The 27,845-nt window shown below is 42.3% G+C and overlaps 1 protein-coding gene across 1 annotated transcript in view; it reads right to left on the reverse strand.

The window, feature by feature from the left end:
- The window catches only part of PLCXD3 (phosphatidylinositol specific phospholipase C X domain containing 3), a gene marked incomplete at both ends in the record, with an annotated part of 80,731 nt that extends 63,998 nt beyond the window's left edge, over positions 1-16,733 (reverse strand). The window contains one exon of the mRNA XM_082336049.1: positions 16,631-16,733. Coding sequence (XP_082192175.1) covers positions 16,631-16,733 — 103 coding nt within the window. The remainder of the gene's footprint in view (positions 1-16,630) is intronic.
- Between the last annotated feature and the right edge of the window lie 11,112 nt (positions 16,734-27,845).

Consider the following 27,845-nt stretch of genomic DNA (forward strand, 5'->3'; position numbering starts at 1 on the left):
GCAGTGTTTGCATGTAACTCCGATGGACAACATGCGCAACCCTTAACGTAACTCAGAATTTGTTGCTAACTGGCCAGCTCTTCTTCTGCAGACCTTGCAAACCTCCCATTTAGCTGAAGCTGCGCTAACACTTTCTTTGCTTTTCAAATGAGGTCAGAAACCTCATCTCCTGCAAGTCGACCTCTAACCCACAGGGATCTGCCACAATCATTTATGATCTGGTCTCACGTTTGACTGGTCCTTCTCTTCAGAGACCACCTCAGAGGTGGGCGATGCAATCTAGCGCTCCATATGCCATCACACCCTCTGATGACTAATGAACTTGTGTTGCCTTCCTGTGGGAAATGTTTCCTTTCCTTCCTGGTATGACAAAGTGCAAACCACACAAGTCTCACATACAAGACATGAAAACCTAATGTGTCAGCTGTCACGAGAAGCTTTGGATACCCTCTTTGTCCTCTATTATACAACATTGTAATTCACTGTCAGAGCAGAATATATCAATTCTGAATTATACTACTGTTTAGGAAAAAGCATGGTTCAAACGCTAAGTCACTAAATTAAGGTCTATAAAATTCCGGTTCATTTCCTACTCCTGCCTCAGCTGCCCCCATTTTAAGCAAGCCATTTAGTTCTCTGGTCCATGAAACATGGAAAACATCCTGGCGTAATACAGAATGTGAATCCTTTACAATTTGTGTTTAGTACAGAGGCTATAGAGATGGTTAAATGATGCACACACCTTCCATGCTCTGACCGTTTCTTTTAGACAAGCTTTCAGTACATGTCGTTGGGTCTAAGTCCGCTTTACTGAGTCTGATATCACACGTCCTTCTGGAAACATCAGCAAAAGCCAGAAGTCAGAAACCCTGTCCTAGATCAGCCATACCACCTATCATCAGTGTCTTTACACGTTGATACAGGGATGTGTCTATTGCATGCTTCAGCTGGGCTAATATTTAAGTCACCCAGTCTGGTCACTTGCACTGTGATGTCTCAAGGATCTCCAGCTCTACTGCTCTTCTCAGTGCCCAGTCCAGGCATGAAAAACTCCATAAATCCTCACCTTGAATGCAATACACAAATCCACGCAGTGTTCCTGACAGCTGCTCTTCTATTCTCCCCTTGCACCTCAGTATTATTTAAACTACTTGGTTTCAAACTGCCCCACAGTTAGTAATATGACATGAAAATCCAGCTAAGACCAGAGACCAAAGCAAGAGGACTGGTCTTTTCTATGAAGCTGTTCAACAGAGATATGAAGAGCCTTGGTGTTCCAGGGCTTCGGAAAGCAGACCGATACTGCTGTCATGAAACAACCATACATGGTCTCAATCACACCACAGACATTTTAAACACCTTTTCTTGGAGAGTATTTTCCGTTTCTATGTTGTGCTGGCTTTGGCTGGGGTAGAGTTCATTTTCTTCACAGTAGCTGGTATGGGGCTATGTTTTGGATTTGTGCTGGAAACAGTGTTGATGATAACACAGGGATGTTTTGGTTACTGCTGAGCAGTGCTTACACAGAGTCAAGGCCTTTCCTGCCTCTCACCCCACCCCACCAGCGAGCAGGCTGGGGGTGCACGAGAAGTTGGGAGGGGACACAGCTGGGACAGCTGACCCCAACTGACCAAAGGGCTGTTCCAGACCATATGACGTCATGCGCAGCATATAAAGCTGGGGGAAGAAGAAGGAAGGGGGGACGTTTGGAGTGATGGCGTTTGTCTGCCCAAGTAACTGTTACATGTGATGGAGCCCTGCTTTCCTGGGAATGGCTGAACACCTGCCTGCCAATGGGAAGCAGTGAATGAATTCTTTGTTTTGCTTTGCTTGCGTGCGTGGCTTTTGCTTTACCTATTAAACTGTCTTTATCTCAACCCACGACTTTTCCCACTTTTACTTTTCCGATTCTCTCCCCCATCCCACTGCAGGGGAGTGAACGAGTGGCTGTGTGGTGCTTAGTTGCTGGCTGGGGTTAAACCACGACAGCTCTTTTTTAGTGCCCAATGTGGGGCTCAAAGAGTTCAAGATAACAACAGGTTTGATTGGAATGTGCTAGATTGAATCTATAGCTGTTATTGCTGTTTAGCTATTAATCGGCAGGCCTCTGCTTGCCATGGAGCTTGCTTGCCTTACTGTATATTAGAGTCCAGTGCTTGTTAGTGACTGCTTTTTGCTTTCGCTGCTTGCTGTACTGCTTATTGTCTCACTCTGCTGTGCCTGGGAACATTTTGGTAACAGCAATGGCCATGCACCTGGGCTGGCAGATGGCCAGGGCATCGCTGCTGGTTCTGTGCTGCTGTACTGGGCAGGCTGGAACTCCAGTGTGTACTTGAGTCGAAGCGGCTGTGACCTGTGGATGAGTCCACGCAGGAGCAGGACAGCCTGAAGGGTCTGTGGCCGTAGATAAGCCCATGCCAGAGCACGTACATCTCGAAGCATCTGTGGCCATTACAACAGACAAGTAAAGTCTGTAACTTTTGCTTTTTGTCTCCCAGTTCAACTGTGTATCTCAGTTCCATTGTAAGTCCAGGAACAGATCACTACATTTGAACTGGGAGACAAAAATCAGAAATTACAACCTTTACTTGTCCCAAGAGTTCTCCATGACATGAACATCTAAGTATGTTAAGACTTTGAAAATAAGCTAGCTTGTTTTTTAAATACTGCTGCCTAAATATTAAAGCATATTATTATAAACAAATGTTAACACATTTGAAAGCCTTATATATTTTCTTAATTTTACAGTAAAAAAGAGCAAGTCTGTGAAAGGCCAGCTGGCTCCAGTATCATTATAAGCAGACCAAAACATTACTTAGTGGTATTTCAGTAGCACACTATCTCAAAAAAGATTGGATTATATGCAATTTCCTCCTCTTCTGCATGATCCTTAACTCACTACAATAACAAACTAAGGGCCTGATCTAGCACTATTAGTCATCACAGTGTGTGTGTCAGTTGACTTCAAAATGCAATAGGTAAAATCCCAAATCCTGCTTTTCTCTAGTTGTTCCCTAATTTATATTTAGGTCATAATCAAAGACAATGGAATTTTTGGATAGGGCTGAAATGTAAAGCTTGTGATTTTTTCACTTTGAAGACAGATTATTTTTTCTTTCATGTAGCTATTTAATAATGGTTCACTTAAAGACTGGAAGCAACATAAGCTGGTACTCATGTCTCTGACAAATGCTCTGGGTATTTTAGAGCACCATATTTAAGTCCATCATCTAATCAGCATTGCTTTCTTCAGCTGCTCAGAGCAATTTATTCATCAAGAGCTAACCAAGACAGACTCAGTTCCACATTGTACAGTGCACAAAGTAAAAATACAGAGTTACTGCTCTGATTTAGTAACACTTCATACAGATCTGCATTTACACATGGTACAAGACAGTGGAAAACCAGGCCCAGTCAAACTAATGTCAACATTTCTCCAGGCAGTCAGTGAATTCTATTATCCAATAAACTGTCCAAAACCAAACCAAATAAAAAAAATATCCAAACTTAACTGTGAACTCGGTTGAACTCACGCAAAAAGCTTACTTCAAGTATAATGTTTCCTTCCCTCCCTCCTGGATCTTTCCTGGTTTGTCCATAAGTTAGTGGGAGTTCTGAAAACACATTACTTTTTGCCTCCTAGATTAAAACAGTGCTCACAAATTATCTAAGACAGAGAGACACAATTACTACTTTTAAATGTGATTTCCATGTTAGAAGAATACTTCTCCATATTTCTACTGGTTTTATGTATTCTCTAACACAGTATTTCTGGTCTGTATCCCACACTTCAGACAGAGTTGAAACGACACCTGAAGGGAAGTGCGACATAGAACGGATTGCGTTTAGCTTCTTGGCTTCTGTGTCCCAGGAACAACATGCTCTTGTAGACAATAGCAATTTCAAAAGGAAAGGGCATTATCCCTCACTTGACTCGGAGATATTGCTTTTAAGGCATTAAGTTTGTTTATCAGTGCTTCTGAATACCACTCAAAATACGAAAACACCTATTATTAAAACCTTAAAATGACAACAAAACACCTTCACCTCCCCTCTCTGATAAAATTCAAGCTTATTCACAGCCTAGAAAGGTGGTTTAAAGATTAAGAAGCCTTATCTCTGTTGGCACATCTGGGAAAGCAATGCCAAAGAAAGATAAAATCCAGTTCTGAAAATTACGCTGGTGGCTTATTGTTGCCTGAAGATATACTTGAGAAACAGACTGGGCTGGAAAGAGGCCACCACAAATGTTAGTTCCTCTAGGGTGGCACAATGCATGAGATTCAGAAAGATGTATGTTTCCTCCAGAGCAGAGAAATGTTGATTTATATGGATTGTAAATAGCCAGAAACTACTGAACATTGGGAGAATGAGGAGAATGTCCTCCAGTCATGCCCCTACATCTCTGCAGTGTTGGGCAAGATTCACAGGCCACAGGAGACCACAAACAAGACAAACGTCCATGCTCAGTTGAGAAGGAGGTGTTCAGGCTGCATCCGCTGCAGCCAGTGCAGGTTCTGTTGCTCTGTCCCCTATCTATTCAATGTCAAAAACCTAAGCAGTCGCAGAAGCAGGGAGCCAAACTTGTCTCAGTCCTGTCTTGTCCCAGTCATACTCTCCTATCACTGACCCAGTGTCACAAACCCCCTTGCACGCTCTCCCCATGGCCGTACAAACCTCGCACTCTCCAGCAGCCAAGGGGAATGGGGAAAGTCCCTACTCCAGCCTCATTTACAGACTAAGGGACACAGCTCTCGCTTGAAAGTTGCTGGAAAAGCAGTCCATCAGGGGTTATACAACATAACAATTGGGATGCAATCTTTTTGCTCAAGAAATCCATAAGCCAGAAGAGTAAAGGGGTATGTGTGGGGGGGAAATATCCCTTTATTCTCACCTAGTCCTTAAGCCCTTTCCCTGACACAGGCCAGAGAAGATGCCAGAGCCAGGGCACTAAACGAACTGCACCTTTGATCTCCTTCAGCACAGCACTTCTCACCCTGGCCCTAGATCTCCACCCTTGCATCTCCCACACCATGTAACCCTGGCTCAGTTTAATCCTCGTTATGTTTATTTGCCCATGTACCGACAGGGCTCTCCTGCAAAACTGAAGTCGCTTTCCAACAGCAGAGATTACTCCTGTTTTTGTAAAGGATGCAGCCTCAAAGGAAACGGTAAGAATTTTGTGGTGTAGAAAGTACATTAACAAACACCTAGGAATTGAAATCATAAGATGGACCAGAGCAGCCAACCTTTCAGTGACTTGTTCTGACCCCTGCAGAGCAGGAGGATGCGACAGGGCCAAATACATAATGGCACAAAAGCAAACCATTTCTCCTCAATACCACCACCGCATCGTCCCAAGCTCTCAAGCAAGCCAGTGTCTGGTTTTATCAGTTCACACTCACATCCTTTCCAGCCAAAAGAGCCTGCATTGTTGACAGCCAGTTCATTAAACTGATCTTAGAAATCCCAGTTTTCTCTGTATTCAACACTGATTTCTAAAGGGCTTCCTGCCTCTTGCACACTAGAAGCAACAGCATTCATATGTACACACACCATTCATGTCCTTCACAGCATCCCTTGGCTTGTTTCCCCTATAGGACAGCTACATCCAAAAATTACTGAAGCTGGCTTGATTTCTCCTTATTTATTGTCAACTTATAAAATGTTTCTCAAAACACTCACTAGGCACATGCACTAAATAACACTTGGCTAGCGGCACGAGCCCAGCTCCCTCTCACAGCAAGACCCTGCACTACTAGATAAGCCTTGAAGCATGACCAGAAGGTCAAAATACAGGTGCTTCCCCTTTCCCATCCCAGACAGGACTCTTTTGAGGCAACCTCTCCTACTGGAAAGCATAAGGCTGTCAATTTTGTATCAGAAGCAGGGTAACCCAGAACTCCAACCAAGAAATGCTTTGGAGATTAAAGTTCATCAAAACTGAGCATCTCCATGCCATTGGAAAAACTTCCACTTCAACCCTGGAGATGGTGAGAGAACTATACCAACTGGGGGAAAAGTTGAAGCATTAAAAAAAAACCCAAACCCACCAACAAACACTGCCCGAAACATAAAATTCCAGACTTCGATTAACATACTTACATGGCCTAAGTTGTCCTGAATTTAAACATGCAGTTTGTTGACAAAAAAAATACACTGCTGACTCCTGTGGTGTACTCTGAGGCCCATTACACACAGGCAGCGAGCACAGCTAATTCCAGCATGTACCTACTGAGAAGAGGTTCTGGGGATCCAATGATGCAACTCCCTAAAAGCACTTTTTCTAGTGCAGTGAGGATACAGAGATGAACACAGACAAACCCACAGCACCTGCTGTTCAATGTCCAAGTTACATCTTTGCCTCTAGGAGAGCTTCCAGTCAACACCTTCCTCCCTCTTCTTGTGGCTGAGGGTAACTGGGGAATTTTTGTTCAAAACCAGCTTCATTCAGCCCCAGCTCACCCCAGTGCACTGACTAATGATTCACTCCCACTGCAGTGCAATACAGAGCAACAATGTAGTCCTCCTTGCTTTCCAGCAATGGGAAAAGCAACTGGCAGATGTCTTCTACAGTAGCTTCAAAGTGATCTCCTGATCTGTCCCTCATACATGGATAAGCCATTTGAGATGTCAAAGCAGACAATTCAAGTCTGAGGGAACCAGTGCAAAAGACTCACATTTTTGGATCACATGATGGGAATATGCACCTGCACAAGTGATATATAAGGAACATCACCTCCCCAGCTTGCATGGCTTCAGAGACAGTATTTGCGAACATGACCTACACAATTAGAACCAACAGTCTTGCAAAATTGAAGGGCTTCAACAGGAAGAAATAAGACTAATCCTAAAATAGCAAAGATGTTCGGATTCCTATGCTAGCAACTAGAATTAGTACCTACCCAAATGTCTCCTCCGCTGACAAAGCAACTTCTGGGTTGCATTCACATGGCTGGAGAGCAGCACTCCACCAAAAGCTTGTGTGAGCTTTGCAGTGTAAAACAAACAGCCTTTCTCCCAAATCACTGCCTAGGGGTCAGTGAAATGTTCCGCAACCCGTGGAGCACGATTCCTAACCCAGCTCTCCTCCTAAGAACAAGGCCAGCCTCAGTATCAGTGGTCTTCTTGAGATTACCAGCCCTGGTGTACAAAGAAGAAAACATGGCAGAGATTTCTAACAGCTTTCTTAAGATCATACAGCAGCTTCACAGATAATGAAAATGACTAAAACTTCTCCATTTCTCTTCTACCCTTTAATGGCAGGCATCTGAGTGAAACATCAGAAGACAATTCCAGTCACACACTGGTTCAGAAGATGTACAAACATGTCATCTGGCTCTGGTGTGAACATCCAGACTAGTCTGAAGCATGTATTGTTGAAGAACACAAATTTTTAACAAAAGGATTTAGCTAACACAACAAACTAATACACTTTGAAGCCCTAAGCCAGCAGTTTGATTGAATAGCACTACATGTAGCTCATATATTGTACATTTTTCCTACTCTCACTGAAGTCCCAGTTTACCAAACTTTCAGAGTTATAAAACCAAGCTGCATGGCTGCAAAAGCATAAATACACACCAAATATTTAATAAGTTTAAAAAAAAAAAAATCTTCTATCAAACATGAATACGTTGTGGATGATAGCACAACACCAAGGTAAAGCATAAAGTCTACTACTCATCTTACTGGGTTTTGTTTTGTTAAAAAAAAAAAAGCGACAAAATTTATTTAAAGGCTAGGTTAGTTCAGTGCCATTTATCCTGGCTTTTTAAAATCACAACCAAATTTATAATCCAATAAACTTCATGGCCAGGTTTTTACCTTCATAGCAGCAGCACATGTCATACATCTCCGATCATCTGAAACATCCTAAGTGTCACACACATATGAGAGCTAAGCCTGGAACCACAACTAAGGAAATCCATTTTTTCTTCCCTCCCTTTCTCTTTTTCTAGCTATTCTGCAATATTTTATTTCATAGTTGATACACTAAGATGAAGTATTTAAGCATGACGCATGCGAACTTACCAGATAAGAGAATAGATGAAGAAAAGATTAAACTTTATTTACAGTGGCAAAGTATCTGAAAACTGTTGTAGTGATTTAAGTTAGATCACGGTGAAAACTGTGAGATGCTTTTAAAATAGATAGAAAAAGACCAAATCTGTACTTCCAAACACAGGAAACAATATATTCCATTTCATCTCAGGAAATAAAAAATTTCAAGTGGCTATGAAATTTTGCTACAGTAGGAACATCACACAGTGAAGATTCTCTTTGAATACTTGGACCTGAGCTGATGGAAGACTGAGGACCCTCAGCTTCCAAGGGAGCTGGCAGCACTCAGCACTTTTCAGCATTTAGTCGCCACCTACCAGGCACTAATTTGTGATGGAAGAAAGATCTCCAGCTTTACCTCAAGCATCTTCGACAGATGACAATTTAAGGAGGGGTTACTACTGGTATTATAAACTGCAATTTATATTTTTGTTGTTTAGCTGTTCTTCCATATAGTCAAAGGTAGAAAAAAATTAAAGTATCTCAGAACTCCAGATTAACCAACCACTTCTCAGCACAAACTATTTCGTTGCTACCTATATATACCCAGTAAGGAAACTGAACCCTTACTATAAAAATGTGAAATATGACCTCAAGTGGTCTAGCTGTGCAAAGATATGCAGCACAGGTACAGTCTTCTATCAGAAGCATAAATACATGAAAATAAGTACACAAACTATTCATTACTGAAATCATGGAATCGTTTAGGTTATAAAAAAGACCTTTAAGATCATCAAGTCCAACTGTTAACCTAGCACTGCCAAGTCCACCACTAAACCATGTCCCTAAGAACCACAATTACACGTCTTTTAAATACCTCCAGGGATGGGGACTCAACCATTTCCCTGCGCAGCCTGGTCCAACACCTGACTACTCTTTCAGTGAAGAAATTTTTCCTAATATCGAACCTAAACCTTCCCTGGTGCAACTTAAGCCCATTTCCCCTTGTCCTATCACTTGTTACTTGGGAGAAGAGAACAACCCCCACCTCACTACAGCCTCCTGTCAGGCAGTTGTAGAGAGCAATAAGGTCTCCCCTCAGCCTCCTTTTCTCCAAACTAAACAACCCCAGCTCCCTCAGCCGCTCCTCACAAGACTTGTTCCCTAGACCCTTCACCAGCTTCACTGCCCTTCTTTGGACACGCTCCAGCACCTCCATGTCCTTCTGGTAGGGAGGGGACCAAAACTGAACACAGCATTCAAGGTGCAGCCTCACCAGTGCCGAGTACAGGGGGATGATCACCTCCCTGGTCCTGCTGGCCACACTATTCTTGATACAGGCCAGGATGCTGTTGGCCTTCTTGGCCACCGGAGCACACTGCTGGCTCATAGTCAGCTGGCTGTCGACCAGCACCCCCAGGTCCTTTTCCGCCACGCAGCTCTCCAGCCACTCCTCCCCCAGCCTGTAGCGTTGCATGGTGTTGTTGTGACCCAAGTGCAGGACCCGGCACTGAGCCTTGTTGAACCTCATACAGTTGGCCCCGGCCCATCGATCCAGCCTGTGCAGATCCCTCTGTAGGGCCTTCCTACCCTCCAGCAGATCAACACTCCCACCCAACTTGGTGTCGTCTGCAAACTTACTGAGGGTGCACTCCATCCCCTCATCCAGATCATTGATAAAGAGATTAAACAGAACTGGCCCCAGTACTGAGCCCTGGGGAACACCACTTGTGACTGGCCACCAACTGGATTTAACTCCATTCACCACAACTCTCTGGGCCCAGCCATCCAGCCAGTTTGTTACCCAGCAAAGAGTACGCCTGTCCAAGCCATGAGCAGCCAGTTTCTCCAGGGAAATGGTGTCAAAGGCTTTACTAAAGTCCATGTAGACAACATCCACAGCCTTTCCCTCATCCACTAAGCAGGTCACCTTGTCATACAAGGAGATCAGGTTAGTCAAGCAGGACCTGCCTTTCATAAACCCATGCTGACTGGGCCTGATCACCTGGTTGTCCTGTACATGCTGTGTGATGGCACTCAGGATGATCTGCTCCATAACCTTCCCCGGCATTGAGGTTGGACTGACAGGCCTGAAGTTCCCCAGAATCTCCTTCTGGCCCTTCTTGTAGCTGGGCATCGCCCAGAGGAAATCACTAGTGATTCCCATTTGTGGCAGGGTACTTGAGAAGGGAAAAGAAGTGTTTCATTGCATTTGTTTACATTGATTTACCCCAGCATTTCCGTATTTCTGTACAGTTATTAGTTGATACCATACAGCTGTTCAAAGTAATGGAAAAAGATAATATTAAACTAAGTTATGCTACAGTAGGTCAAACAAAAAACATTCAATTTTGCAAAAATTTAGATTAAAATCCAAACTTTCAGATTTTGAACGATCTTTCTTCCAAATTATATTCTTTGTAGTGTCCCATGGGCTTTACTGTAAGGACTGCACAAGCCCATCTGTTCACAAATGAAGCACCTATAATCACATTAAAGAAAGGACAAGATGAGCATGGAGGTTATTCTCCCTGGAACTGGCTGCTCTTTGAAAAGCAGAACTGTTAAACACAAATCTGTTTACTAAATCTGAGAAGTATTTATTGAAGATATATACAATCAATTTCTAATTAAGTAGCTAAAACTTTAATTAATATCTCTGTGCAGAGCAGTAGAAGAGATTGCATAGCCCTCCTAGGGGGTTTAAAGTTGTAGTCTCCATAACTTTGTCTACTTTGAATCTGCATTTTTAATTACTTGCATAGTTGAGTGTGTCTGAGCATCTTCAAGCAAGTATCATTTTGTTTGAAAAACACAGTACAAGTTGCACTATAGTAAGAACTGTAGAAAGTGACCAAACATAAAACACATACCAAACACAAAGTTAAAAATTGTCAGAGGGTAAGGGCAGTTTGGATACACAGAACTGTTAAGCAGTTTTCGGCCAAGAGATGAAATGAAACAAAAATTCAATGAGGTGGAAAGAGAGGAATAATTCCAGATGGCAGTAAAGCCTTTCCCTCTCTCGCACCTGCCATGGTGGCGGGATGCGAGGCAGGTCAGAGAGGAAGCCAGCTCTGCTGGAACTAAGCTGCAGGAGACAGAGTGGACAGAGAGTGCTGGATTAAACAAATAGCTCCTGTTGGGAAACCAAGCAAAAGCAGTTTCAAATTACTTCTTGCAGCAGATGGGCAAGTAACTGAAGGGCTTGAACTGTTTGATTTTTATGGAAGTGTGAGGAACCAAACAGCTTCATTTTGTGCATGCTAGAAACATGTCATGGCAGGGGAAAGTAATGGTGAATGCCACAGGAAACTATCACACAGAAATATTTCTGAAAGGGTTGGAAATAACACATTAGCATGTGCAGGGCCAATGACAGGCTGTTCTGTGGATAAAAGATGACCATCAATAAGGAAGAAGAGAGCTATCCTAAAAAAGTTAGGAAGGTCAGCTATGAAGATCTTCGCTCATTTTCTGAGCAGAAAACAAAGCATAAAGTACTTATTTCAGGTAGACGAACACTGAAATAGAGTACAGGGTGCACTGGAAAAAGAAACAGTTCCTCCAGATACCTACATGCATGTCAAAAGCTAATGAGCAACCTGCATTACAGGTTTATTTATAAGTTTACCTGCACCATCAGTTTACAGTTCTAGATGGAGCTAGTTTTGTACAGAATCAGACCCTGGCAAGCAAAGTGGAGGTACTCTGTTGACCACTAGTGGACAGGCAAGGATGAAACAGGTCCCAAGCGCTTCCCAAAGACAATTGCTCTTCACTCTAAGAACATCCAATTTATCAGCTATTCAAGCTCAAAATTAAAAGGCTCCCTAATAACATTTGAACAGTGAAAATGTTGTGCATCTATGTAACCAACAAGGAAATATTTCTAGCCATTTTTAAGATGAAAGAATTTTCCCATGGGACTGAGAAGTGTCCACTCAAGAAGCAATCACTTGAACATTTGCAAGGTATTACAATGGAAGACAGGAATTTAAAATATTTAAAACAGAGCTGTTATGTTACCTCGGCAGTGCTGTCATTCACAAAATGGCTAAAATATTCCAGCTACAGTAACATGCATGCTTTTCCCAAGTCTTCCCATACCATCTCCCATCTCTTAACACATCTTTGACACTAACACATATCCTCCCTTTTTGTAAACTAATTCTCTATGAGGTCTTGCTCTTTCTTTTCAAAGCATGATGATGGTGGGATAGCGGGAAATACAAATTTCAAGTCTCAGAATCTCTTTCTAAAGATGGGTAGCATAAAAAAATCCCACCTGCCAACAGCTTCTTATTTAAAATGAGCCGACTTTAGCTCAGCTGTGTCTAGTAATTGCTTTCTGGCTGACGGACAAAGAACTTTATAGGTCAAAATACACCAAAAAATGTCATCTGAGAAACAAAAGAAGCCAGTTAGGTCCTGTGCATTCCTCTTAAGGAACTACATTAAGCAAACATACCTGCCAAGCTGGTATCACTGTGAAAATAATTTTCGCTGAGAATTGTATTGCTCACGGTGAATCCTCCAGCAACAGAAGCACATGCTGAGGCCAAAGGTTTCATCTGCTCAAAGAAAGCAGAAAACTCTCCTATGAAATGAAAGCCTGAAGAGTCCCAACTCTCAAAATTATGCACTCAAGAGATATTTTGGGTCTCAAATTCATTCAGAAGATTTTATCTACACTATATGAAGGACAGACATGTCCCTAGCACATATCAGGATTGCTCATATGGCAGATCTTAGGCTACCACCAGTTTTGGTGGAGGGATTGGTTACTTGGGGAGGAAAATACTTTTTTCCGTCATAAATTATTCTTATAGACTTCCCAGAGGCTTGGAATATTAGCACCGGGGGAAAAGGCAGCATGTATTATAAACATTATTTGTACAAAAACTCAGACTGATATAAAACCAGATACATATCTACATATTGTCAATAAGAAAGTTAATTGATCAGTAAGTGGGTCAATTCATAAGGAAATGCTGACTACTGATGTCTGTTTTACTGCATTGCACATAGCTCATATCCTCCACCCGGATTAAGAAGAGGGCATTAACACAGCAGAATATGTAGGCTCTCTATACCTCACCTTCTAGCCTCAACTTGGGGGCACAAAGATTTTAGTTCTATAAATGTACATTATCTAGAAAAAACTATTTCTTGTCCTGGTCAAAGAGGCACAGGCATTGAACAAAACTACACTTTACCAACTACCAAAAGACACGCCCCACCCCAAACAAGAAAAATAATCCATAATCCTCCACCTTTTTCTTAGCCAGACTGTTGTGAGTTTAGCCAGGCAGATCTTTTAACAGAAGAGGAAGTTTACAAACACTAGGATACATACACGTTGGGCTGAAATCCTAAGAATATATCCTTTCATTGTTCTAATTGTCATAGCAATAGGAGACTAAATATGTGTGGTATTTTCTGGAAGCTAAGAGATTATTTTATTTCCAAATAGTGTATACTATTATTTGCTACTGGTATCCTTCACTTGCGGAAAATCTGCCATTTGCAGTGCAAGGGAACAGAGACATAGATGGCAAAATGAAAGAAGAGAACATCATAGTATAACACATCATCCTCGTATTTGGAAGAAATCCAAATGGAAAAGTTTCTGATTGACAAAGCTGGCACAAGTTGTATTAGGGATCTCTGCCTCATCTACTGGATTCCTGGCCTTAGGAAAACAGAAGTACCTGGCTTGAACTGCAGAGAATGAAACAAGTAAATTAATTTACTGGAATAGTAACAAAATCCAGCACTGACTAAAGTCATGATAAATAGTATAAATTTGTGCCTGCATAAGCTTAACAGCTGAGCAATTTAAAACTGTCATCGATCATGTTTCTAAACATAATATGAACATAACATCCCTTCAACAGTATTGTTTAAATATGATCATGACAGAATACTATGAGTTTTGTGCTTCTCTTTGCAACAGTTAAAATATTACATGCATGTCTGTGCAAAAACAACGTAGTGTATCATCTCAGTTCCAAGCACTCCTTCTAAACAATGAGAAATGTACTGATGATTTCTAATAAAACAACAGCATTTTTGCCCCAATATAGTGGAACATCCTTTGTATTGGGTAAGTGATTCATTTGGAAAATTCATTCTAACATTTTCAAGCTGATAGTTTCTTTTGTTCAACATTAGCATTGGACTGTTACTCTGGCTCCAGAACTGAATTCTGTCCTGCTGAATTAAGGTCAAAATCAGTATTCCTACTGCGCAAGGGAAGTTTACATCCTGCTGGAAAAAATAAAAATGTACTGTTAACATCTCTTGGTAAGGAAAAAAAAACACCAATGTAAACAAAATGCTATTTACAAGATATAGCAGTCATTCTATGAATACATTAGTAATTAAATGTTAATTTCCAAAACGGTTAGAAATTCACAAGTTAAAATATGAAGAATTGACATACGAGGTTTTGGTCTCTACATGTTCCTCACATCAACTACTTGAATAGCAGTTATATGTTAATAGCTGTTAGGCACACATAACATTAATGTTCAGCTGTGGTCATATGGGAGGAAACTTACAAATAAACATCAGGAATGTCTCAAACATTATTTCTTCTTAAAGGATGAAACCAAATCCATGTTTGCCTTTGTACTAATATTGCATATTTAACATACAATGTGGAAATGTAATAATAAATCTACTGTTAGAAGATAATATTTAAACTGCACTGATACCTACAACCTGTGTGCCAGGCTCTCTAGCTGACAAATTCATATGAAATATATTGCCCGTCTCCCCATAAGGCTCTATTTGTCAAAGCTGGCATTTTAAAAGTGAGACAGGCAGGTAAGTGAGGTTTGTGTCAATTTACAATAAAGGCAAATTTCACAGGTCTTAACACTATGCCACTCAAGTCATAGAAGTTTTGCTGCTAATTTCACAAAATGCAAGACTGTGTGCATAGCTGTAACATGAACAAAACCCTTCAGCCAATGTAAGGGGTCAATCTCTGCACTTACAGGCTGCAGAAGTTGCCCACTGCTTAATGCTCTACTGAGATTAACTGGCACTTACAGCCCACAGTAGGGTATTTTTTTTTCTAATTTAAACATGTTAACAAGGTGTGAAGGCTTACATTATTACTGCCAAATCCTGAAAAACGTCCACTGTGAAAAATTGCCCTATATTTTAAAAAGAGGCTATGAGAAAGTAACTGAGAGATGTTGGTGAGATAAATGCATCAGTAACGGCCTCATGATGCTACAGTCAAGGAAGCTAGTTAAAGGTGACAAATATCAAACGCAATTTCTTGCATCTGGCAGCAAGTAAGTTTGATCATGATCTCTTCAAAACCAAGAAAAAGTTTCTAAAGGAATACGTTTAACCTGTAAAGGCCCAATGAATTGCAAACAGGCTCATTTCTCATCATGGCCAATATTCTGCAAGAACATTCCACAGCTTGTGGGTTAATGAATAGTTATTAACACCAAAAGCTTTCACAGCTCCAACATGATTTGACATAACAGTTACAGATGCTGGATTCCTATGCCTTAGAGGAACACAATTTTATACAGGATATATTCAACCAATAGCAAAAAACAGTGTAGCACGTAGAATACTAGACATAGCTTGTGTAAACTGAAAGAAACTAAAAGCCACATGATTTTAAAGGAGCACACCTGTGTTTAAAGGAAACTACAGAAAACACAGTCTAGCAATAGCTGCTGCAATTACATTGTCTTAAAAAATATCTTTGACTACTGTTATAAAAATTGCACGAGCAGCTGCTACACAAAACTTGCAAGAAGTGAACATTTTGCATAAGGAGCTTTGGAGACATTACGGCTTCAGCACCTCCGAAACCTCATTCCTGTTAAACATCTCAGAGGGGACAGGATGCTGGTAAAGAGGTCTTGCAAAATTAGGTGCTCCCTCAAACCAGGAATCATCCAAATCAATTACTGTTCTGGATTCTGATATGCATTTTGCGTAAGTCTACAGTTACAGTTAATACCTTACCAAAAAGTGCAGGGAGCGCGGGGAAGAAAGAGTTCACAGCCAGAGCACCACGACCTATTTCTCACCTTACTTAAATCAGTGTTGAGATGGAATGTTTTCTGAAGGCAGCCAGACATCAGGTCGCTCACTGCTGCGATCCGCGGACCCCCACGGCAGGCGGCAGCCCCGCATCCTGCCCCGGCTCCCCCCGAGCTCAGACCCGACCTCACGACACGAGTGTACGAGGGCACAGGCACTACACGGCACCTCGGTCGCACACGAGGTCCAGTAAACGGACTGCTACCCCACTCAAGCGGTATAGGAAGACGCCGCTTTCCCGCACAAAGAAGAGATCCAGCCTGCGCACTCTGCCAGCCATCGCCCCCAACTTCGCTAGAGCTGGGGGCCGCACGGAGGGCGTCCTGCGGGCGCCGCTCGGTGCAGCCCGCCGCCGGCCGGTACCCGAGGCGGAGGACGGGAGCACCGCACCGCCCGGCACCTCAGGCGGAGCGGAGCCGCCGCAGCGCGGCCCGGGCGCGCCGCCGCCTCAGCGGCGTGAGGAGGTGAAACGCGCCGGAGGCTCCGCTCGCCTCGCCCCGGCGCGTCCCGGCCCGCGGGGAGGGGAGACGGGAGCGGGTACCTGGGATGGCCAGGTTGGTGAGCGGGGTGCGGTGGATGCTGCCGGGCAGAGCTGCCATCCAGTCGGCGAAGCGCGGCTCGTTCTTCCCTTGCGACGAAGCCATGCCGCCGCCGAGCCCCTGCCGCTCTCCCGCCGCCGCCGCCGCTCGCTCCAGCCCGCCCGGCCCCGGCCCCGGCCCCGCCCGCCCGGCGCCGCCTCCCCCCGCCGAGCCCAGCCCCGCCCAGCCCAGGCCGGGCGCTGCCCCCGGCGGCCGCCCTGCTCGGCGGCGGGTGCCGGCGGGGCGGGCGGCAGCGGAGGCGGCGCGGCGCGGGGTGCTGGGGGGGGCGAGGCCGCCCTAGGTAACACGGCGGGGCTGGGGCAGGGAGCGGGGTCAGGGCCCAGGCCCTGGGCGGGAGCCGCCTCTGCACCCGCCGACGTGCGCCCCTCCGGCCGCCCGCAGCAGCCCCGGCGCCGCCCCGCCGGGTCGGGTGGAGGCAGCGGAGCCCGCCCGGGAGCTCGGCCGGGCCCACGGAGCTGTAGCCGACAAGGCATCGGCTCCTAGGATGGCATTGGGGAGCACTGGCAGGCTTTTTTTCCCCTGGGTAGCCGTGAGACTTTGCAATAACCTCCCTGACCTTGGTGATTAGTTGGTTGAATGCCTTCTCCTCTGGGACCTGGGCACATCTGGCAGCTGATGCCTGTGGCAGGCTTGTCTGCCTCTGGTACAAACTTCTCCTTTTGCAATGGGCTACTCATGAAAAAAACATTGCTCCTTACTTAAACACTCCTTGGAGATAGGTAATTTTTTTGGCAATAATTTTTTATTGTCCTTTGAGGATGATCCAAACCAGTATCTTCCACTCTCATCCCCAGCCTGTCTATGGAGAAGCATCTTAAGATGTTGGCGTTAACAAAGCATTTACATTCCTGCCTCCAGATCAATGAATGAAAGAACCTGATAAAGCTCTGTGAGCCATCTTGAACTGTTAAAAGCCTGATCTTTTGACTTCAGCATGACTGTTTGGTTTTTATCAAAGTTGTTGATATGCGCATGGAAGTTCACCTGGTAGATCGGTCAAAGACAGTGCCTGGAGAGAGCCATGCCTGAGCCAAGATCAATTACCAGGTCACCTTGAATTCCTAGGAGGGTCAGCTGGGGTCCTGTAGCTTGTGTTCTCACTCAACATCTTCTATAATAGCTGGCTTTGGAAATAAAAATGCAGGGAACAAGTAATAACCCTCTTATCTCTTTCTGTCCAAGTCTCCAGAGCAAGTAGGAAGAAAAGCTCTTCCTTCAGCCACAAAATAAAGGAATGATTTCTTGGAAAACGAGTGAATAATTATGGGGTATTTAAATAAAGGAAATTTTGCTGACTCACTTTTTGCAATAAAAATAGCTCTTAAGGTGGGATTTGACTGGGGAAATGTGAACAGATGGTTGACCTCGGGGGAGATGTTGAACCTGAATTCAGTAGTACATGAAAAAGGGGGAGGAGTAAGCAGTCACTGAGACAGGTTTAACTTTTGCAGCATTACTTCCTGCCTATTAGGATGTTAATCTGCCCGTTCCAAAATCACTGTTATTAGTAAACATGAAAAAAAAAAAAAAAAGACGAATCCACATTTTGGGTACAAAGACATTAAACCCACTAATGACCTAAAGATGTTACTTTACATCATCTTCTAAGGACAGAAAGAAATTACAGTAAAAAAATTCAAGATTTCTAAAGAGCATTCAAGTAAGTAGTAATGAATGTTTTTATCAACATGATTGAATCAAATCAGTTTAAGTGGCAAAGTTATTAATGGATTGCACTAGTTACCTGGAAACCCGCTGCTAAATTTTTATCTACTCCACTATGTGTTCTATCTTTTCTGAGATAAAACTGAAGTATACAGCTTTTTGAAAGGTTAAACATGTTGTTAATACTGTTGTTGATCTCTTCCAGTCTCTAAACCTTTGGGTGTAGCTCGGAGCAAAATAAAATAAGTACCTGCAAAACCCTGTCATTTTAAAATGTGTTATTATGTATAATAATGCCTAACCTATCTGATACCATTCCAGGTCTCTCAGTAATGCTTTCTGCTTTACTGGAGAACTGTAAACGTCGCTCTCTGCGCTGACTAGAAACTTGTTGGCCTTTGCTTCCACAAGTAATTAGAGCTTTTGTATCTTCTGTTTTTTTAATGCCCAAAGTAAGGTTCTTCATAGTCTGAATTTTCAAGCCATGGATACTCTGCTTTGTAAGAACCAGTCCCTTCTAACATGTCTCACACTAATAATGTTTGAAGAGATTTGCCTCTGTTTCTAATGCACTGTAACTCTTAAGATAGCAGGCTTAAAATCTGTCACTGGGTCTCTATGAAATTATGGGAATGCAGGCTTAAATAATTAGGAGGGAAGTGGGATAGGAGAGGAAGCTTTTATGGGACAGAAAGTAGGAAACATTGCTACAGGAACCTGAAGAAACATTTCTGTGGAAGTTTTGACTTAAAATAAAAAGGTAGCTTTTTGGAGCTTTTCAGTGGTTTGAAACTTCAGCACTTGTCTATGTATCTGCCTGGGAAGAGTTTAATAAAAACCAGAGCAAACTCTTTGCTTATCTTGATTGAAGAGCAGCTTACTGTGGTTTAGCTTGAACCTGCCATTTTACTGATTTTAACTGATTTATAAACAAAGGCAGCCTGTAAATCAAAATCAGAGCATCCATACAAACTTCTATTCCTATTTAAAAAGAACAAAAAAATAAAAATCACATTTTTTGTCAAATTACTGAAATCCCTACACATAACAAGTCTGAACTGTCAAAGAAAGTGGATTCCAGGAATCAAATACTTTAATAGCTTAGGAGAGACCAGGTACAACGAAAATGAAAGGCAGTGCCAAGATACTGAAAAATACCATCTTTGCTCTTTTGTTCACAGCTATGGTGAGGTCACTGAAAATGCCATGAAGAGAAGGAAAATTGAAATCGTACTATCTGTTCATCATGTATTGTGTTCTCTCCAGTCTGCAGCTGTAACAGCATGGATGAATAGTGACATCTCTGCTTCTATGGAACAGAAAAACAGAGTAATTTAGCCAGTAGGAATGTCACTTCAGCACTCAAAATTAATTTCATTGTTAAAAAAGGCTTTCCATTGTTTTTATTCTCTTAAAAATTAGTATTTTAATGGTAAACATTCACTGTTATACTTTGTCATTTTAACAGTCAGATACTTTGCCTTTTCATATGTCCTTGGCATCTATTTTAATCATGTGAATAACAAAGAAGTAACAGGATCTTTTTCTCTAAATTACATAAAATACATTCCACTCTGAGAAGTAAAAGAAAAAATGGCTTAATGGGGCATTGCCTCTCTGTAATTTTCCTATTATATCTGATTTATTTAGAGGCTACTCTAAATCAGTTGTTAATGAATTCAAAGTGAAGCTTTGAACAGAAGAATTACTGTTGCTTAAATATTTGAAGTTTTTCAGTGTATTCTGCTTTTGAGGTTTGGTCTCTTCCCCCTTCTTACTGCCCATTTCTATTAATAGAAGTTTTTCGGAACAAATTCTGGCTGCCATCCCATGTTTGCAGCTCTCATGGCTTTAAATAACATCATCAGTCACATCTGGGCAGCAAAGCCCATCCAGTTGTTTGCAGCTGAGTTCCCAATTGTCTGCTTGTTACCTGAAAACACAGTAGATCCACGTTGTTCTCAACTTCATTACTCCTCATGGCTAACAGGTGTAAAAAGTAATTTTTATCTGTAAGACAAGGACATAAAACCCTAGAGTCAAAGTGCATAGACTGATTGAATGAGATCATTTTTTAAATGACCATATGGGTGAATAGAAGAGGTGACAAGTATTTTTTTTTGTCATTTCATACTTCATCTGGCTACTTTGACAATCTCACCTTTCATTCATTAAGCAATCTTTATTTAGCAGTATTCATCCTGTCAAAACAACTTAAAAAATTTCTGAGTAGGCAGAAAAAAAGCCTTGTAGAAGCAGGGTAAATATTCTTTTCTTCATTTTATGGGAAAGAATATGTCTGTTTCTGCTTTTCAAGCAAAAGAAAATGTGGTTTATTCTGCACTCCGATTTGTTATTCTCTGCTAAGAAAATCTGAGCATCCCTGCTGGTGCTGTTATTGAATTTGAGAGGGAGCCATATTTGTTCTGGGCAGCTGATAAATGTCAGGATGTTAATGTTATCCCCACTCGTTGTTGTTGTGAACTACAGAGACTGTGAACATGATGGGTTGAAGATCCATCCAACATACATTTTTACTTGCATGCTTAATAACCAAAGCAGAGACATTACAGTAATATACAGAGGACCCAAGGGAGTTTGTGTGTCTTAATGAAGTCCAGATAAAAGTCGAGTCTAAAATTCATACTGCGTCTACTATTAGAACAGAATAAAATAATTAAAGTGTATGGCAAGACAGTTTGTTATAGTTAACCAAATTCTAGAAACTTGAAATAAGGAAGCTAAAAGACAAATTATAATATTTGTATCCAGTCCTCAGGTGGAAATCAATTTCACCAAGGCTACCCCTCTCTGCAAAGTATTTCTCAGGTTTCTGGAAGAAGGTTTGTTTTGTTTTTTTCTTGTCTAAGTTTGCCATGCAGACTCATGCTGTGTCTCACCTAAGATGTTTGCTTAAAAACACAGCAGTAGCTACTTTTTTACCTGGTTAAAAACAAACAAGTTTGGTTATGTTGGCATTACTGCAAAGACTCTAGTGTCATTACCAAGAGCACTGATGGCAGAACATGGAAAGCCGTATTTTCTAGCCTGTGCTATAAGATCATAGCAAAGTATGCAACTTCAGCACACGGAGGGATGAGAGAGAGATTGCTTTTTATTTCTAAACAGGCCTGACAGTGTTTAAAATTTTTCTATAGAAGCTCATGAACATTTTGTCATGTACAAGTGTCTCTGTGACTTGAAGGCCCCATGTTTAGCTTGGTAAAGAACTTGCAGAGAAAGCTTGATTCAAGCATTTGAATTTCAGCACGTTCTCAAGGTAGATCACTGTTTTAACAAAAACGAGCTAAATGAGCTAGTTTAGCAGTGGAGTTACCACAAGAAATGCAAAAGCAAGCTCCAGTGCTGATCATAATCCATGTAGCCACCCAATGTACTGTTGACGCGGTCACAAAAGACTTTGTCAATCTGAAAATATCTACCTTTGGTTAAAAAAAGAGTTGAAAGCCCCAATCCAGCTTCTCCCCTCCTAACTTTTAAGTTTTCCAGCAGCAGCAAAAAAGAATGAAAAGTTTTCAAGGGAGCCAAATAGTCCATGACTCTACTTAGTTTTGTCAGAAAACAGAGCGCTTTGTAGGAATATAAAATTTTGACCAGTCTAACTAAAATCTTCACTAAAAAGCAATATGATAGTAGACGACACACTCCAGAAGGATTCAGATTTTCTGGATGCTGAGATTTTACCTTTGGGGTTGTAGCTAGCATAGACAAATTAGGAATGTTCAAGGCAGCGTAAAAACTGTTAAAAATGCAAGACAGAACCAAGATGAGAAAAAAAACCCCTATTTTCATTGACAATATTTATTATGGTATCACATGGTGGTAAGAAAAGAAAAACCCATACACAGAAAAATCATTGAAAGTAGCAGGAATGAAATGGATGAGATAATCAGAAGTGGATTGCAGCATTTTACCACCAGAAACAGAAGATGCAATCACTTTGTATGTGTCAGCCATTTAGGATGTAGTTCAGGCCTACAGGGCAGGGTATTTAGCAACTGAGGGAGAAGAGGAAAATAGTATTTCTAAATAGATAGTAAAGTACTTTTTAATTTGTTAAAGTATGGAAATTAAGTGCTATAAAAAGGGACTCTCAGATTTTACAACTGTTTCTTTACCATCAAGATATTCAGAATGACATCTTGTAATTGATCTTGGCTATGACTGAGCAGCACATATGCACTATTATGTAGTTCCCATTTCCTTGCAGTAGGATTATTTTTAAAAGAGCAAATATCAGTCAAACCATTCATGTTCTGTAGTAAATGTTATTTAAAAGAGGCTAAAAGAAAGGGAAACTGCATTAAATGAGAAAATAGTGAAAGCAAATAAATGTGTCATGGCTGCTTAAGCAATGACTATTGAGCAATAATAAACAAATTATTTTTATTTCTGTGCCTGTTGGAGAATCGTCCAAAATCAGTGAAGATAATGGAAGTACTCCATGGAATTCAGTGGGATTTGGATCCCCTGGATGAAAAACTAGTATCAGTTGGTTAATAGCTAATGCATCTACTGTGCTTACATCCTAAGCCACTGGAGATGAAAAGTCTTTTCTATTTTTAAATAGAAAGGATGATGGATGACACAGAGACTTTCCAACAGGAGCTGCAGAGTGTTAACAATGGTCAGTTCCACTCTTGGCAACTGGAGTCATGTTTCATGAAAGATGCATTTCTGCCTCCTGGATGAGGCTTTCCAAACAGGCTGTTGCTGTTTGCATGGTAATGAAGCACTCCCAAAAGGTGTTGAAAATAGTCAGCAGGACTAATGAGTTTTTTGCACACTACTCAAATTGGTATGCTAGCTGCATTTCACAGGCTGCAGTCAGTGCCTGCTGAGGGGGTTGAGAGGTAATGTTCCTTTTTAATTACACACACCCCATGATCGGTGTGAGCAGTGCAGTTGTTCCAGCTTGGTATTTGCAGGTCTGGTAGTACAGGTTGCAGGGCAGTGTCTCAACCCCAAAGAAAGGGGTGGTGCACCTGGCTTCTCTAGAGGAAGAGGTAGGAAGAGGTTGGCATGAATGCTAGAGAAACAGAGATGAGAACTCATTATGGTAAGTCAGTGTTTCCGTGGTGTGCCCTACTCGACCTTGTGATGTTAAGGAGTGCTGCGTGGTCATTGCTCAAAGGTAATGGTGAAAGGAAGGTTCAAAGGAAGCCGGTGAAGGGTCTGGATCACAAGTGTTATGAGGAGCAGCTGAGGGAGCTGGGATTGTTCAGCCTGGAACAGGCTACCCAGGGAAGTGGTTGAGTCCCCATACCTGGAGGTATTTAAAAGCCATGTAGATGTGGTGCTTAGGGACCTGGTTTAGTGGTACACTTGGCAGTGCTAGGTTAACGGTTAGACTTGATGATCTTAAAGGTCTTTTCCAACCTAAATGATTCTATGATTCTATAATATCCTGTGCAACAACTTAAAACTTCTTACCTGAAACCAGGGGTATTTGATCTTCCTCTTCTTGAGGTGAGAGAGTGGAAAAAGCGGGTGGTAATGAAGAGAGGAGGAGAATCCCCCAAGGACATGGAGAAAGTTGATATCCAAAGGTGGTGGTATCACCAAGAGGTTAGGGACTAAGTTCTGGGGCTTATCTCTGCCCCTGAACCTCCATCCTCTGAGGCAATGGGGTGGATGAGCTGGTCTTGCTTTTCCTTCAGAGGCACCTGTCCCTCTGCCGTCCAGCTCCTCCCAGTTCCCATGGACTTGGCTCTGCTTCTCTCTGCTTTGAATTGCTGCCTCACCCTTGACCTACGTGGCAAATTAAATTATGCACCTAAGACCTGACCACACTGTATCTAATGAACCATTCCAAATGGCTGTAAATATTTTTAGCTAGAGCTTGGAAATCAGGCATCAGTTTCCAAAAGAATTTTCTGCCCACAGGATTGGGCCCTAATTGCTGTGCATCACGACTTGCTACCGGAATGGAAAGCTGTTAAAAACAGTTTCATTAAATGCAGTGCAACTCTGAATTATAAAGATAATTAAGTTTGAAAATGTAATGATCTGTATGACACTGAGCAGATAAAAGATGTGAGGAGTTCCTCATAAAAATACAATCCCCTTAAGATGAAAACTCATTATTTTTTGCAATATAAAGTCACACATTTTAGCCGCTAGGCTGTAAAACATTTGCCTAACTCTCTCAGGAAAGACCAAGGTTAAAAAGGCCATCAGAGACTTCTCCCCACATAACCTGCAAGCACCATAAACCAACGCAAAGGGCAAAAGGTGCAGTCTGGCTCTGACCAGCCTCCTCCCACTGCTCTCAAGCAGGTAGGAGAGCCTACAAACCGCCCTCCAACACGCTGCAAGTGCTGCATGCTTCCAGTGGCTCGTGCAGGCTGCAGCTTTAATACACTGCTCCTCACAGCCTGCTGGTATTTTAGCAGTGTTTTCCCCATTTTTAACTGTTTTTCATTGGATGCAGTAGGTTGGAAATCAGAGTAAGGCCTTGATCTGGCTGAAGCACCTACATATGGTTGTAGCCTAACAAAGAGGGTTTCAACACCTGCTTTTTGGATTCAAGCCCTTAAAGTCTGGTTGTGTTTTCCTGACATCCAGAGCCCTGTTGAAAAATACACATTGGCCAAATTAAAATCATCCCTTCAAAAGCTGTCTTTTGCTATCAACTAAGTTAAATAGGGGGCAGGGAACATGGATCGCTGCAGGACAGTGATGGGAGAGATGGGGCCATTCGGGATAAGCAGCTGGAGGGAAACGCAGCGCTCACACCCTTGCCAGCGGGACTGGTGCCAGGGCTGGGATCACGGCTGTTCATGCGTTTTTTTTTTTTTTTCTTCAGGTGGAGAAGGATGTCTCATTAAAAGTGGAATCTAAATTCGAAGAGTCACTTGCAAATCCAAAGTGTTACTCCAAAGAAAAAACAAAGCCCCAGTGCTTTCCACAGCAGCACTAGGCAGCTCCTTTCCTTGACCCATAGCCTGAACTCAGCATACTATGACTTTGCCTTAATATACATCTGATCTTTTAGTTCTGCTTTTTTTCAGGTACTCAGTCGTCTTGTTAAATTTTTTCAGGGCAATAGGGAAAAACAATCATTTACAGAAATAAATATTCTGTTTCCTTTCCACAAACCAGCTGCTTTCAACATGTGTTTTTGCCAGGGCTGAGCAGGTTAGAGCACAACTATGCTATAACGTGCAGCATCTGCTCTTTCTCATGTTGGCTCCAGACCCTGCAGAGGTTGGTGGGGGCTCACATAGACAAGACAACAAAAGGCAAAAGAATTCTGCAGTAATCTGCACACAGACTTACAAACTTCACTAAAATACTCTTTCTTGTGTGTGCAAAGCAAGAGATTTCCAGTTTCTGCTACTGTGCAAAGCAGAAACTTAATCCAGCCAACGTGCATGCTGTTTTCTTTCACCTAAGGGGAGATCCAGAGTGTTTTCCGCCTGGTAATTACAGCTTTGTGAAGCCCATGTACCTGAGGACAAAGCTAAACTAGCCTTGGAAGGAGGCTGGCAGGAGCGGTGCTGGAAATGTCGGCTTCAGAGGGCTGCGGTGCAGGCAAAGCTCCTTGGGCACTGGGGCCGACACGGGGCCTGGGTCTGGAGAGCCAGGGGACAGCTGGGTTGCGTCCACAGCTGCTGTCAGGGCAGTCCCCAGCGCCAGCAAAGGCACTGTGAAACAAAGGAGGTGCAGAAAGACTTGGAGAAGAGGAAGAAGCTGGAGAGAAAAAAAGCCCAGTGTTTGGTTTTATCACTCTCCGGACAAATGAAAAGACCTTTGTGAGCAGACCACAGTGGCAGAACATAGCAAAGTATTTACGTAGGCTTAATTAGTGTAATTTTAAGTGCTAGGTTCAATTTGAAGATTTCTGAGAAGCCTTTTGTTTTAACAAGCTTCTTTCTGGGTTGAAGCGTACTAAGATGCAGTTCTATGTAAATTGACAGATTTATGCAAGTGCATATATGTAAGCATATCAGACAATAGAGATTTATGAATGGAAGAAAATGTACATTGATTCAGGGCATAATTATTTTGTTGAAAATCTCTGTGTGGAAATGGTACAGCATATTCAGTACCGGCTGAACTGATAATGTCTCCTCACTGTTATATATTCAGCATATGCCATCTGAGAAACAGGAGCATTGATGCGTTGTTCCACTAGCCATATGAAGTGAAAAAGCCAACAAAACTTGGTCCCATTTTTAGAATTTCATTTTTGGAAGAATTTTCTGCTGCTGAAAGGGAGGCGGCAGTGGGAGGTTTGTGAATGGTCTGGATGATAAACAACTTGAATCACGCACAGGCTGAGGAGACACAGTGGGTAAAATCCTCGCCCCTTTGAAGTCAATGGGAGGCTTGGCACCAAACACCAAAGGGAGCCAGCCTTCACAAGCGCTGTTTTGGCTTTCCCTGGGATGTTGCAAGAGCTTTGCAAGTCACACTGTTGGCTAAACAGCCAGAGTGTTGTGGAAGGAGGAGGATAGGCAGGAGCTACTTTTTCCATTACAAATGTGAGTCTGAAATATGACCAGATCTCCTGCACCGTTCTTCTTCCCTGGAAAGAAACTTGGGATCCCAGGTTAAAAATTTTCTTGACCTGTTTGGAGACAGATGTCCTTAATCCCCCAAACTAAAGACATCCTAGAGGGCAAATGAAGTACTTTGAAACCCTACTGGCTCTGGAAGAGAAATCCGTTTTGAGAAACGTGCTTCATGCACGCACACTTGAAGTTGGAAGTCCAGCTGGGACATGGTTCATCACCTGCACTAGAGGGATTTTAACACTTTGAGAGAAGGATATCTGTTAGTCACCACCCCAACTCTCTTCTCCAATACTTCTCACTATAAAATATTCTAGAAATTCTCTTTATTGGGAGAAGCTGTTTGAGCAACTTTCAGTAAGTTAGAGAAGTCCAGCTGAGATTGGTTTGAAGTGCCACCTTCTTTCTGCTGCACAGAGAGGAGCTCTAGGACAATGAAGAAGGATAATTAAGAAAAATATGAGAGCAAAGGATTTCAGAAGCTCTGTGTGTGCCAGCAGTGGATAAATAGTTTGCTGACCAAGGAATAATACCTTTGGAAAAAAAAAATCCTCACAAAAGTACATTGGTATAATCTGAATGTCCTTTTACTGTGTACCCAGTCCTTGAAAAAAGGAAGTCTTGTTAGATATAGAAGGAACTTCTGGCACTTCATGTACACACATAAAGAAAATATTTAAAAATATAAGTATGAAAAGGCAATGAATCTCTGCTAAAACTGCCTGTGTCTGTGAAAGATAAGAGTGCAGGAGAAAGGAGAAAGAATAGTAATTACTTTTAAATTCTTTTGTAATCCACTTACTTACAGCACAGCACCTACAAAACACCTTGCAATGGTTAGGCAGATGCTCTGGCAGCACTACATACTACCCTGACCCTCACTGTTTCCTCACTTTTCCTCTCCTTGCAATTCACTTTCTTTAGTATAGCAGTAAATCCTTCGACTCAGGTG

The sequence above is a fragment of the Platalea leucorodia genome, assembly GCF_965183815.1.
Source record: "Platalea leucorodia genome assembly, chromosome: Z".
Taxonomy (NCBI): domain Eukaryota; kingdom Metazoa; phylum Chordata; class Aves; order Pelecaniformes; family Threskiornithidae; genus Platalea; species Platalea leucorodia.